Source organism: Pteropus alecto, unplaced genomic scaffold (assembly GCF_000325575.1).
Source record: "Pteropus alecto unplaced genomic scaffold, ASM32557v1 scaffold251, whole genome shotgun sequence".
In the NCBI taxonomy this organism is placed as follows: domain Eukaryota; kingdom Metazoa; phylum Chordata; class Mammalia; order Chiroptera; family Pteropodidae; genus Pteropus; species Pteropus alecto.
The window spans coordinates 605,245-617,180 of record NW_006431048.1 but is presented as its reverse complement, the minus strand read 5'-3'; the positions used below and the strand labels follow the sequence as shown (position 1 = coordinate 617,180).

The 11,936-nt window shown below is 32.4% G+C and overlaps 1 protein-coding gene across 4 annotated transcripts in view; it reads left to right on the top strand.

Annotated features, from left to right (window-relative positions):
* Positions 1–11,936, top strand: part of GSK3B (glycogen synthase kinase 3 beta) — a 172,657-nt gene that overhangs the window by 125,753 nt on the left and 34,968 nt on the right. For all 4 annotated transcript variants that reach the window (XM_006905540.3, XM_015595989.2, XM_015595982.2 and 1 more), the window contains one exon: positions 8,884–8,979. In XM_006905540.3, the coding sequence (XP_006905602.1) occupies positions 8,884–8,979 (96 nt within the window). The remainder of the gene's footprint in view (positions 1–8,883; positions 8,980–11,936) is intronic.

The following is an 11,936-nucleotide window of genomic DNA, read 5'->3' as shown; positions in this document are numbered from 1 at the left end:
ATATTCTGAACATAATAAACTTAATTTAAAACCTAAAGAGATACTCAAAAGTAGAAGTAGGATAGTCTATTAAAATGCCTCATGTTTGTGGTATTGATACATTCAGAATCTTTGCTCTTCATTATCTGTCACTTATTTACTTTTAGCCTTTAAGTTTGCTATCATCCATTATCCAGTCTTTAGTCTCTATTACTGCTCAGTTGTTAACAGTTATCCAAATCATGCTGTTCTCTACTTCATACCTAGTGTGCAGAATTCTGACTCATTTGTTTTGTAGATTCCTTAAATAAAATCAGCTCCTGTGTCTCCTTCCAGAACCCTTTCCAGAATCCCTTCCTCTCTCCAGTGCAATATAGCACTTTGACTTCACACATATTTCTATGCTTATTTTGTTATACTGGTTTTAGCTGATTATAGTTGATTTATGTATAAGTCTCTTTGCCCTTGAGCTCCTTGAGGATGGGAACTCAGTAAATATTTTGAATGAGCAAATGATTTAAGAAGCTGAAAAAATCTTTTAAGTGCTTCCAGCATTCTTACATTCCTTTGCATCTTAAATTATACCTTTGTTTTCTTAAAGACATATATAGTATATTTAAAAATTCTGGTTTTAAGGTTTGATAGACTGATACTTTTAATGCTAGTCTTAAAATAGCAACATTAGAAGAATAAACATCTGGTTGTATTTAGCGTGGTTAAAGCATCACAAATTACATAATGGACTATTGTTTTTTTAAATCAACTTGGTAGAGATGTAATTTACATGTAATAAAATGAGCCATTTTAAGTGTACAATTTAAATGAGTTTTGACAAATATATATCACCACCATCCTGGTCAAGATTGAGGACATTTCCATCACCCCAAAAATGTTTCTTTATGTAGCCTAGAGTGACCTAATATCCCAGTGTGCCCAGAACTGAAGAGTTTACCTGGATAGTCCCAGGCAAACCGGTATAGTTTATCACCCTTTTCATGCTCCTTTGCAGTCTCCCATCTTCTGTCTCAGGTGACCATCGGTTTGCTTTCATCACTACATATTAGTTTTTTCTATTCTAGAATTTCATATGAATGTAGTCATGTAGTATGTTTCTTTTGTAACTGGTAATTTTTGTTCAATATCATGTTTTTGAGATTCATCCATATTGTTTGCTTTTATCATCTATTTACTCTGTTTTATGCTGAATTGTTTTCTATTATGTGAATATATCCCTAATTTGTTTATCCATTCTTCTGTGGATAGACGTTTGACTTTTTTTTTTTTTTTCTGTAATGGGTAAAGCTTCTATGAAATGTTTGCTTACAACTATTTTTGCAGAGGTATGTTTATATTTCTCTTCAATAAAGAAGTAGGACTGAAATTGCTAGTTATATATAAGCACATGTTAACTTTATAAGAAATTTACCAAACTGTTCACCAAAGCAGTTTTATTTTTCACTCCCATCAACAACATATGAGAGTTCCAGTGTTCTGCATTCTCATCAACACATGGTATTCACAATATTTTAAGTTTAGTCTTAAAATTACTTTTATCACTAGGAAACGTCTCTCTTTATTTTTGATTCCTTGTCCTGAGGTCTGCATTTTCTGATATTAATGTAGGCACTCTATCTTATGATTAATGTTTGTATAGTATATCTTTTTGCATCCTTACCTATGAGTCTTTATTTTTAAAGTTCATTTGTTACAGACAGTATATACTTAGGTCTTGTTTTTATTGAGTCTGACAATTTCTACCTTTTAATTAGAGCGTTTAGATCATTTACATTCAGTGTAATTATCAATATGCTTAGGTTTAAGTATTCCATCTTGATGTTTTTCTTTTTATTGTTCCATTTTTTCCCTTTTACTGCCACCTTATGGATATAATGAGTATTTTTTCCCTGTTGGCCTTTGAAGCTATACCTCCTTGCAATTTTTTACAGGTTCTAGGATTGAAAATTGGCATCTTTATCACAGTCTACAAATAATAATATACCACTTAACATACAGAATAAGAACCTTATAACAGTAGGTTTCCATTTCCCCTTCCTGTCATTTGTGCTCTTGTTATTATTTTACTTTAAACACTCAGTTGCTTCTAGGAAATTTAAAAACAAGGGGGAAATGTCATACATTTAGCCAGATATTTACCATTTTTGGTGCTCTTTAGTCCTTTGCATAGATAAGAATGTGCATTTGGAATCCTTTTCTTTCATCCTAAAATGCTTTCTTTTAGTGAAAATCTCTTGGTGACAAACTCTCTTAGCTTTAATTTGCCTAATAATGTCTTTTGAAGGACAGTTTCACTGGATATAGGATTTCTTGGTTTCAAGCTTTTTTTTTTTTCATTCTTTTTTTAGGAAGGTCTCTATTTTCTTCTGGTTTGCATTCCTTCTGATAAGTCAGCTGTCATTATTGTTATAAGGTACCTGAATATAATGAGTCTTTTTTTGTTTGGGGAAAGATTTTTCCTTTATCAGTGGCTTTTATTGGTTGGTTGTGACTTGGTATGGTATTTTTAAAATTTATACCGCTTGGGGTTCATTGAGCTTTTCATTGAATTCTCATTCAGTAGTTTTTCTGCATCTGTTCCCCAACTTCCCCCACCTCCTTTTCAGACTTCAATCATATGTATATATTTTTCTTAGCCTTTTGTACCTTCTTGCTTCAGCTTTGATTATATTTCTTGCTTTTTTTTTTAAGATCACTAATTGTCTTCTGTGATATCTAAACTGCTATTAGATTTCCAATGAAGTTTCCATATCACATGCTGTATTTTTCACTGTACAATTACTGTTAGGTTCTTTTTTTATCTTTCATATCTCATCACTATTTTAAAGTTCTTATTTTCTGATTCTTTCACCTCCGTCCTTTCTGGATCTGTGTCGACTGATTTTTTTTCCTCTCGCTTCTGGGTCATATTTTCCTTTTTCTTTAAAAAGTATTTTGTCAGTTTTTTAGTTGTTAACACCCGGAGATCAATTCTATTATCAGTTACTTCATAATGACTGAAAGCTTTTTTTTTTTAAGTAGTGCAAGCCTTTACAGGGCATTTAAAATTTATTAAACTGCTGATGCAGAGTTATACAGAATTGCACTACTTTATATAAGGCTTTTAGTTTACATTTGACCACCTTAAAATAGTAATGGCTCTCTGTTAGATATGCACAATATTTATATCCGAAGCAATTCAATAACAATAATAATTTCTGCAACTTAGGCCTTGCTATTAAAAATTTTTGCAATAGTATTACTTATAATGTACACATTCATAGTACTTGCCCACCGTTTTACATTCCAACCAAAATTCTACACATGTGAAACAATCACTAACAAATACTAAATTCGTGTATTTGGTATTGCAAATATACTTAAGCATGAGTAAGCATGGGATTTACATTAAGAATTTACAGCTAAGGAAGACTGAAAGTGACTTATCAAAACTGCTAAGTCGTTAAAATAATTTTTACAAAAGTTTATAAAATAATTGAGATTTGTTACAGTCTTTGATCATGTTTAGCTAATTAGTTACCCGTATTTCTTCATATTATTCTTTTGCCTAAAATCTATTACAGTAACAGTTCAAGATATTATTTTTATTTAAATGTTTTTTTTTAAGTTGTTAAGAAGTCTAACTGTTTTAAAAAACAATTATAGCCTCATGACCTTATATACATATAACATATCCTGCACGACTCAAAAGGATTCAGGTTTTATTTTATGGTATAATCAATGGAGTTTAAGAAAGTGGTTTTTAAAAACTATTTAAAAAAATTTTTGTTTCTGCTCTTAATATTGGGTAGACTACTTTAGGGAGTCAGCTATATATGCATTTGAATCCCATATTTACCACTGACAAAGTGTAACTTTGAGAAGTCAATTTTCCTTAGTCAACCGTAGGTTTCTTTTAAGTATAAAATAGGGTAATAGAGTATTTATAAACTTTAAATGAGAAAAGAAAATTAATTTACATAGCACAGAGCTTTTACATACTGGATGCTCAATAAATAGTTGTCATTGTCCTCTCCTTTCCCTCACTGATATACCTTTTAAAAAGAGAACTTATATATGCCGTCTCTACTTACTCAGTTCCGATAATTATGGTCTGCTTACTCTTATGACTGATCTCACCATAGTTGGAAAGGAAGCCTCCATGGCTAACTGCAGTGAACACCTGTTGAGCTTAATTTACCTGGGCTCATTGTGTCATATGATACCTGCCTCTCTGTACTTTAAATGTTCCCATTTCTTGTTCTTCATGGTATCATTGTGGGACCTCTTCCAATTTCTTGGATTCTTTCTCAGCCTTCTTTTTAAACTTTCTTTTTTCCATATATTTGTGTACTATGGGTCCCCATCTTTAGCACTCTTCTCCTAAAGCATGCTTCACCTATTATATACAATGTCACAACCACCTAGTACCTGTATGTCAGGAGCTACCAAATACCAAAGCTCTTTTTTCTAACCTCAAGCTCTTTTCTAGATGATATACCTAGTATTTACCACTTGGTGGAGAACTCCTCTGGGTTCTCGAATGTCTAAAATACTGTTTTCTTTTCTGCCTCCATTCCTTTATGCTTAATAGCATCAACATTTTTCACAACTTCCAAAATTAGAATTTGTCCTCCAACCAAGTTCAAGAAACAGATTCTTTGATACTGTCTCCTAAAATTGGTTTGCCACTAATAGGATTTAAATTATGTCCTAGCTCTGCCTCTGATTAGTTCTGACCTCTGAAAAGTTGCTCCTTTTGGGCCTCAGTTTTTCCTCATCTCTGAAATATTTGGACTAGATCAGAGGTCGGTAGCTAGGGCCCAGGAGCCAAATACAATCTGCTGCCTATCCTTACAAATAAATTTTTGTTTATAGCTGCTTTATGCTGCGGCAACAGAGTTGAATAGCGACAGAAGCTCTGTGGCCCACAAGCCTAAAGTATTTAGTTTCTTGCCCTTTCCAGAAAAAGTTTTCTGACCCATGGACTAGGGACCTCCCATCTAGTTTCCATCTCTGTTAGCCAGCCTAGGGAGAACCTGGTTTTAAGATGAAAGAATAATAAAACGAATTGAAAAAATGATTATAGTAGTTGAATATTTGGCAAGAGAAATTAAACATTGAACAAACTACAACATTAGAATCTCTGTTTTTGAATTGAAGAACAAATGAAAATCTCCATTGCTACTTTGTGGTGACAAGCTAATTTATTTGGTTAAATTGCTTTTAAATAATTGATAGTGAATAGATCAATGATTTCATTTACTAGTTAGTAATTAAGCTTAAGTCACAAATATTCATATTTTGAAAGTAAAGAACACAGTTAAACTGTGACCACCAATTAGAAGTATAACTATATCATCACTCTCAAAGCGGATTATTTTCCATTGTGATAAAAGATTTTCCACATGAATACACTAGCCTACATTAAAAGAGTCTGGTTATATAAAAAATGATTTTTAAAAATGTCATAAATATGGAACCTTAGTTAATTATAAGTATTTGAGGGAAATGGTTGTAAGTGGATGTAAGAGTGAATTTAGGCAGAAGGCTATGGGTGTTAATATACACATACACATATAGAATACCTATTTGCTTTCACATTAAATATATTATTGATTGTTAAGTGAACCTTGTCTATATGGCATATGTTTCTCATCTGCTTTACGTTTTACAGATTGATTTCCATTAAGAATATACCTAGGTTATAATAAATATATATATGTGTGTATATATATGTATATGTATATAAGAATTGTAACATTCACTCCAAAGAGCATCTTGCCTTTTCATTATACAGTTCGTAAGTCTTCAGTTCTCTCACACATTCCCTATAGGAAAGTTAGGCAAACAGCTGATAAGTCCATGAGATTTCTGTCTATACAGTAAAAGGATGCATTTACTAATGTGTACATCATACAACTCTCATTCCTTAGGGCATTTTTAACAGCGTGTAAGGAGTTAGGAGTGTGTCTTGTGTTAACAAACTACTGAATAAATAGAGGGAGATTGCACAACAAATACTCACTGGGCCTTTCTTAAGTGTCATTTTATTGTGAAATATAATGCAAAATATATTTTTAAATGTTAAGTATAAAACAATAATAAAGTGAATATGCCTATAACTACCACTCATATTAAGAATTAGAGGAACTATTTATGCCCCATCCCAGTTATAATCCCTCCTCCTACATCCTGTTAGCTAAATAATCTGTACGTGAGTTTTCTAATGAATACCCCCATGCTTTTGATTTAGTTTTACATCGTTTTACTATGTAAACTAAAATATAGTTTAGTGTTGCCTGTTTTTAAATTTCATATAAGGCAGTCATACTGTGTTTATAAATTGTTGAATGAAAACTCACCGCTGTGTGAGATTCATCCATAAGGTATGTGTAGCTCTGATGCATTCATTTTCATTGCTAGTTAGTAAAGCTTTGTATGACTATACCACAATTACTAATTCTACTGTTGGATTTTTGCTTTTGCCTGTAATATTTTACTATGAACAGTGTTGGCTTGTATGTATAGTTTTTCTAGGTTAGGATATATACCTTAAAATGGAATTAGTGAGTTGTAGGGTTACTGAAGGTATGTACTTTTAAATACTATTTATTCATGTCATGGCTGTTGTTTTTCTTCAGTACTTAATCCAGTGGAGTTGCATTTGGGTGCAGAATTATTGATAAATTCACTCTCCTTTCTTTTTCACTCCTTTCCCTCTTTCAAAGTACATATATACCTACACACACACACACACACACACACTCACACACATTCTTTTCAGCAGAATATATAAATGCTTACTTTATTAAAAATAAAAAGTAAGTTAAAATTTTTTAGTCTTTATATTTTAAGTATGGATAGTTCTTGACTTATAAATATCTCCAGGTACGAAGGCCAGATATTTCCCTTCCCAGTAATAGACAATATTTTGCTTCTCTCTTTAAAGCTGGAATTCTACAAGAAGGAAGGAAAGTTGTATAGCTGTGTATCCAGTGCCCTAGAGTGAGCTTCCCTCCAGAACAATGTTAGAAATCAGAGATAGAATGATGTGTTATAATTTAGATTATTTTTACACTGACATTAGGAGTTTGTTCAAAAATTATTTTTTTTGGCAATTACATCTAAGTTTATAGTTAACTGGATTCCTTTTTGACATATATACACCAGTGAAGCTATCAGCATGAAATCAAAATAATGAACATACTCATCATCCCCAGTAATTTCCTAGTACCTCTTTGTAATATTTCCTTCCAGCCCTTCACAGCCATGGATCTTCTTTGTAGCACTAGAGACAGAAAATTGTCTGGAATTTCAAAAGAGTGAAATTATGCAGTAGGTACTTTTTTTGGTCTGGCTTCTTTTACTCAGTATAATTATTTTTAGATCTGTCCATGTTGTTCTTTTTGTATTACTGAGTGGTATTCCATTGTATAGATAAACCACTGTTTGCTTATTCACCTATTATGGACCCACTTTTTGGCAGTTGCAAAAGAGATACTATGCACATTTGTGTAAATATCTTTGTGTGGGCATACGCTTTCATTTCTCTTGGGTGGATACCTAGGAGTGGGATTGATGGTGTATGGTAAGTATATAAAGTTTTTAACAGACTGCCAGAGTGTTTTCTGAGATGCTTTACCATTCCACCAGCAATTTCATTTGCTCCAAATCCTCACCAAGACTTAGTATACATAGTCTTTTAAACTTTAGCCTTCTTAGTAAGGGTGTAGGTGGTGTCTTACAGTTTTAATTAGCATTTCCCTAATTATTAATGATGTTGAGCATCTTCTCATGTGCTTATTTGCCATCTCTGTCTTCTTTAGTAAAGTGTCTGGTCATATCTTTTGCCTATTTTTATCGGGTTGTCTTATTTTTGAATTTTAATAGTCCTTTGTATATTTTAGATACAACTCCTTTGTAGAATATATGTTTTCAAATGTTTTTTCTCAATCTAGCTTGGCTTTCGTTTTCTTAAGAGTGTCTTTTGAAGAACAGTTAAGATTTTGATTAAGGTCTGAAGATTTTAATGAAGTCTAGAGAATTAGAATCAATGGAAAAAAAATACTGAATTTCTTACTTTGCCCTGATTATTCACTGGTTGCCACTACAAATTAAGTATATATCATTACATTCCACTCCTTTTGTGCAACTATCCTTGAATTGTAAATGGCTTAATATTTTTCTCAGCAAACCTGTTTTCTACCAGGCCCCCAGAGTTATGATGAATAATGTATGTCATTTTTTAGAAAGTTCTCATTTTCAGTATTTAGTGTTTCTTCCTATCATCCTTCTTGTACAGACATGTCTGTGTACTTTCCTTTGTTCCGTGCCTACTGCAGCTCTAGAGGCAATGAAGTGATCAATATATTTTTATCCTGTATTACAGTTATACTTTTTCCATATACAAATATATAAGTTCATCATACAGGAAATCTTTTTTTTTTTTTTTGATCCTCTATATTACACGGGACAACACTAAATATTCAGTAATTGAATGAAATTATTGATGACTGTTTGAGTAGGGTTCTCCTGATTAATTTATTAGTAATAAAACCTTTGGCTATACTTTACTAAATGAATAAAAGGTATTCTAATTTCAGATACCATCATTGCAATAGATTGTTTTCTAGATAGAATAAAGATACCTGATTTTTACTTGAATATTTTTTTGTGATCTTTTTTTACAACCCTGACTTAACATTGTTATTGTAAAAGTCTGTGCAGGGTAGGATAGCATGGGTCTGTAGTCAGTTAAAAATTAAGTCTTTGTCAAAGTCTGCTCTGTTTGAGTTATGTATTTTAAATCTTTGGAATTCCCTTTCCAATGAAACCAATACATTGAAACCAAGACTACATATGTAAATGTATCGGAAAATATGGCAATAACTTGCTTTCTTTATCTAGGTCCTGGGGACACCAACAAGGGAGCAAATTAGAGAAATGAACCCAAACTATACAGAATTCAAATTTCCTCAAATTAAGGCCCATCCTTGGACTAAGGTGAGTCAAACAGAGTTTTTATAAAAGCACATTAACCAATAGTTAACTGAAACTTGGGTTTCTCGCTGTTCTTTAAACTATTTTGATACTAGATAGCTTCCTAAGTATACAGTACACAGCAGTTCTGCATGTAGAGATAGCAGGATAGTTGTACTTCAGTGTTTCATTGACTAGTTTCATAAACCCCACTGATTTTCTGTATACATTTTCCAGCATGGGCTTTTATTTGTAGGGTGAGGACAGTGTACCTATATCATTAAAGTATAGAATTTCATTAGGAGCAAAATTCAGATATAAACTTTGACTACTTAGAATCCAGAAGTTAATTTTTTTATGTAATTAGAGGTGCTTATTCAATATACAGCGTGTGGAAACATACATTTTATGTATTTATTTTTTTTAAGCTATTACTATATAGACATTATAGATGATATAGTATGTTTTCTTCTCTTATTAATATTTTGGGAGCAGAAATAAAAGGCAGATTTGATCTCGCTAGGAGTATACACTGAAAGCAATTGATATAGAACAGTATGTCACTAGCTATTGGAGAAAGTGTCACCTCAGCATTAGATGGAACCAGTTCTAATAACATAAGTACTAATTTACCAGAAGACTTTTTATTTGTTGCTTTAATACTTAATTCAATTGATTTTAAGAGAAATTTTATTAAAAAGTGGGGTTTTTTAAAATCATAGTTTGATTTGTGAGATTAAGTGTTCAGAGGGAGAAAAAAATCTCAAAAGGGTTTATCTAGACTGAATCTCTAGCTTCCTCCTTTTATAGATTTAGAAACTCTGGCCAAAGATACTAAGTGAGTTATCCCAGATTAAATAGGTGGCTGTGACAAAGCCAGTAAAATTCCAGTGGGGCATGCTTGAGCGCGTGTGTGTGCGTGCATGTGTGTGTGTGTGTGATGCCAGATCTTTTAAACTTCTAGTTATGTGCCATGTACCCCTCTCCCATTTACTTATATTTCATTACGTATTTTTGTGGGTTAGAAATGTTCAACTTTTTAATATGTATATCATGCAGAGACTTCCTGTATTTAAAAATGTACATACAATAGTTTGTTTTGAATGTTGGTAAGTTCATTTAATTATAGAGCTTTTAAATTGCGGTGAAGTAATTTAAGACTATAGTTGAAATAATTTACATTCCCAGATTCAAAGTATATCTTTCTCTCTCTAAATTGTTATGATTCTGATTACTTTTTTTTAAGTTCTCATAGTCTCATTACCTATCCTTACTTCAGAAAAGTCATCATTACTCTTTATATATTAGTTAGAATCAAAGACCTCAGTAGTATTTTAGTGCTAGAGTTATAGACTAGCTTTCACTGACCAAGATGTCGCCCCCTCCCCCTCCTTATTAAATTTATAACAAACACTAAATATTCTGAGATAAACCATTCTTTGATCTTTGTACTTAAAGTTTTTTTGAATCTGGATCAGAAGATATTTAGGGTCTCTCACTTGGCTCTAAACTCAGAGAATCCCAGGTGGCCTCTTTGGATTTAGAGGTAGAGTTGCAGTTTGAATCCAGTAAAGTTATTTCAAGTTTAAGTGCTTATGAGTGGTTTGTAGTGTACCGTGATTTCAGCCATGTTAAGGAAAAGCAAAAAGCAAAGAGAATTCTGTCTATTGAATAAAAACAGGGAAATAGTCCAAAACACAAACATTAGCTTAGGTGAGAAGAATGTAGGTGATTTTATTTTCTTTGTTCTGCTTTTCCATATTTTTATATTTTCTTTAATAAACATGTTATTTTTATGATGTAAGAAAAATAAAGCTCTTTTTAATATAATCTTATTCATCAGTTTCTGACCAGTATAATGCTGAAATCGAGGTCATGAAACCTATTTAACAGTCCCTATACTCATTCTTTTTTAAAAATCAAGACTGCAACCGGTAGTAATGTATGTCATATTCTGCATTCTTCCCCTGTATTATATCTCTTCAATTCAAGTATTAGCCAGATGGAATGTAAGAAATAATTGATTATAGTTAAAATGCAGCCAACAGAAGATTTGTGGTAAATTTGTATGCTTTACACCTTCCTTTTCCCTGTGGATTCCTGATGTTTTTATATCTTACACTAATGTTTTTAAAACTTGGATAATGTATATAAAGCCCCTTTATTTATTTGTTTTCATAGGTTTCCATTCCTATACCATGTGTAGAATGACTCAATTCTCTCCCTATTTTGTATGCTCAAACTACTATGAACTCTTCATTCATATAGTGTGCCTTGACATAATTTGTTTTTTACTGGGTACGGATGCATTTATTATTACATAAATATACTTATGTTAATTTCTCATTAGTGCACATAACTAGATTTATGTTATTGTGGTTGTAAACACAAAAGCAAATTCAGACCCAGAAATTTTATGGCACTACTGTGTCATCTAAGACAGTGGTCCCAACCTCACCTCCTGTTGTGCGGCCTGGTTCCTGACAGGCTTCGGCCCAGGGGTTGGGAACCCCTGATCTAGAGGAATCTAGATGATCTACGATGTGTTTATTGATTTTTTTAAAAAATACATTATGAAAATATAAAGATTTAAATTTCTAAAGGGAACTCAGTAAGTTCCCTTTCCTCTCCATTATGATAATAGACACCAACTTGAGAAATGCTCTTTTATGCTTGGCAACTGGCAGAGTTTTTTTTCTTTCTTTCTTTTTTTTTTTCCCCTTAAATACATGATGTTTTCTAAAGAGAAGAGTTGCTTGCCCTTGGAGGGCAGGTAGACAGTTTGGAAACAAAAGCCGCTTTGCCTTTATTGCTGTATTCTGTTAGAATGCCCATTAACCTCATTTCCTGAGGCTGTGGGCATATGAACTCTGATTTCCTGTGCTGCAATGTAGTACAGCTATATTACCACAATTGGGAGCTGGTGTTCTCAAAGAAAGTAGGTAGACATAAAGATCAAGGGAGAGAATGTCTTCCATGGA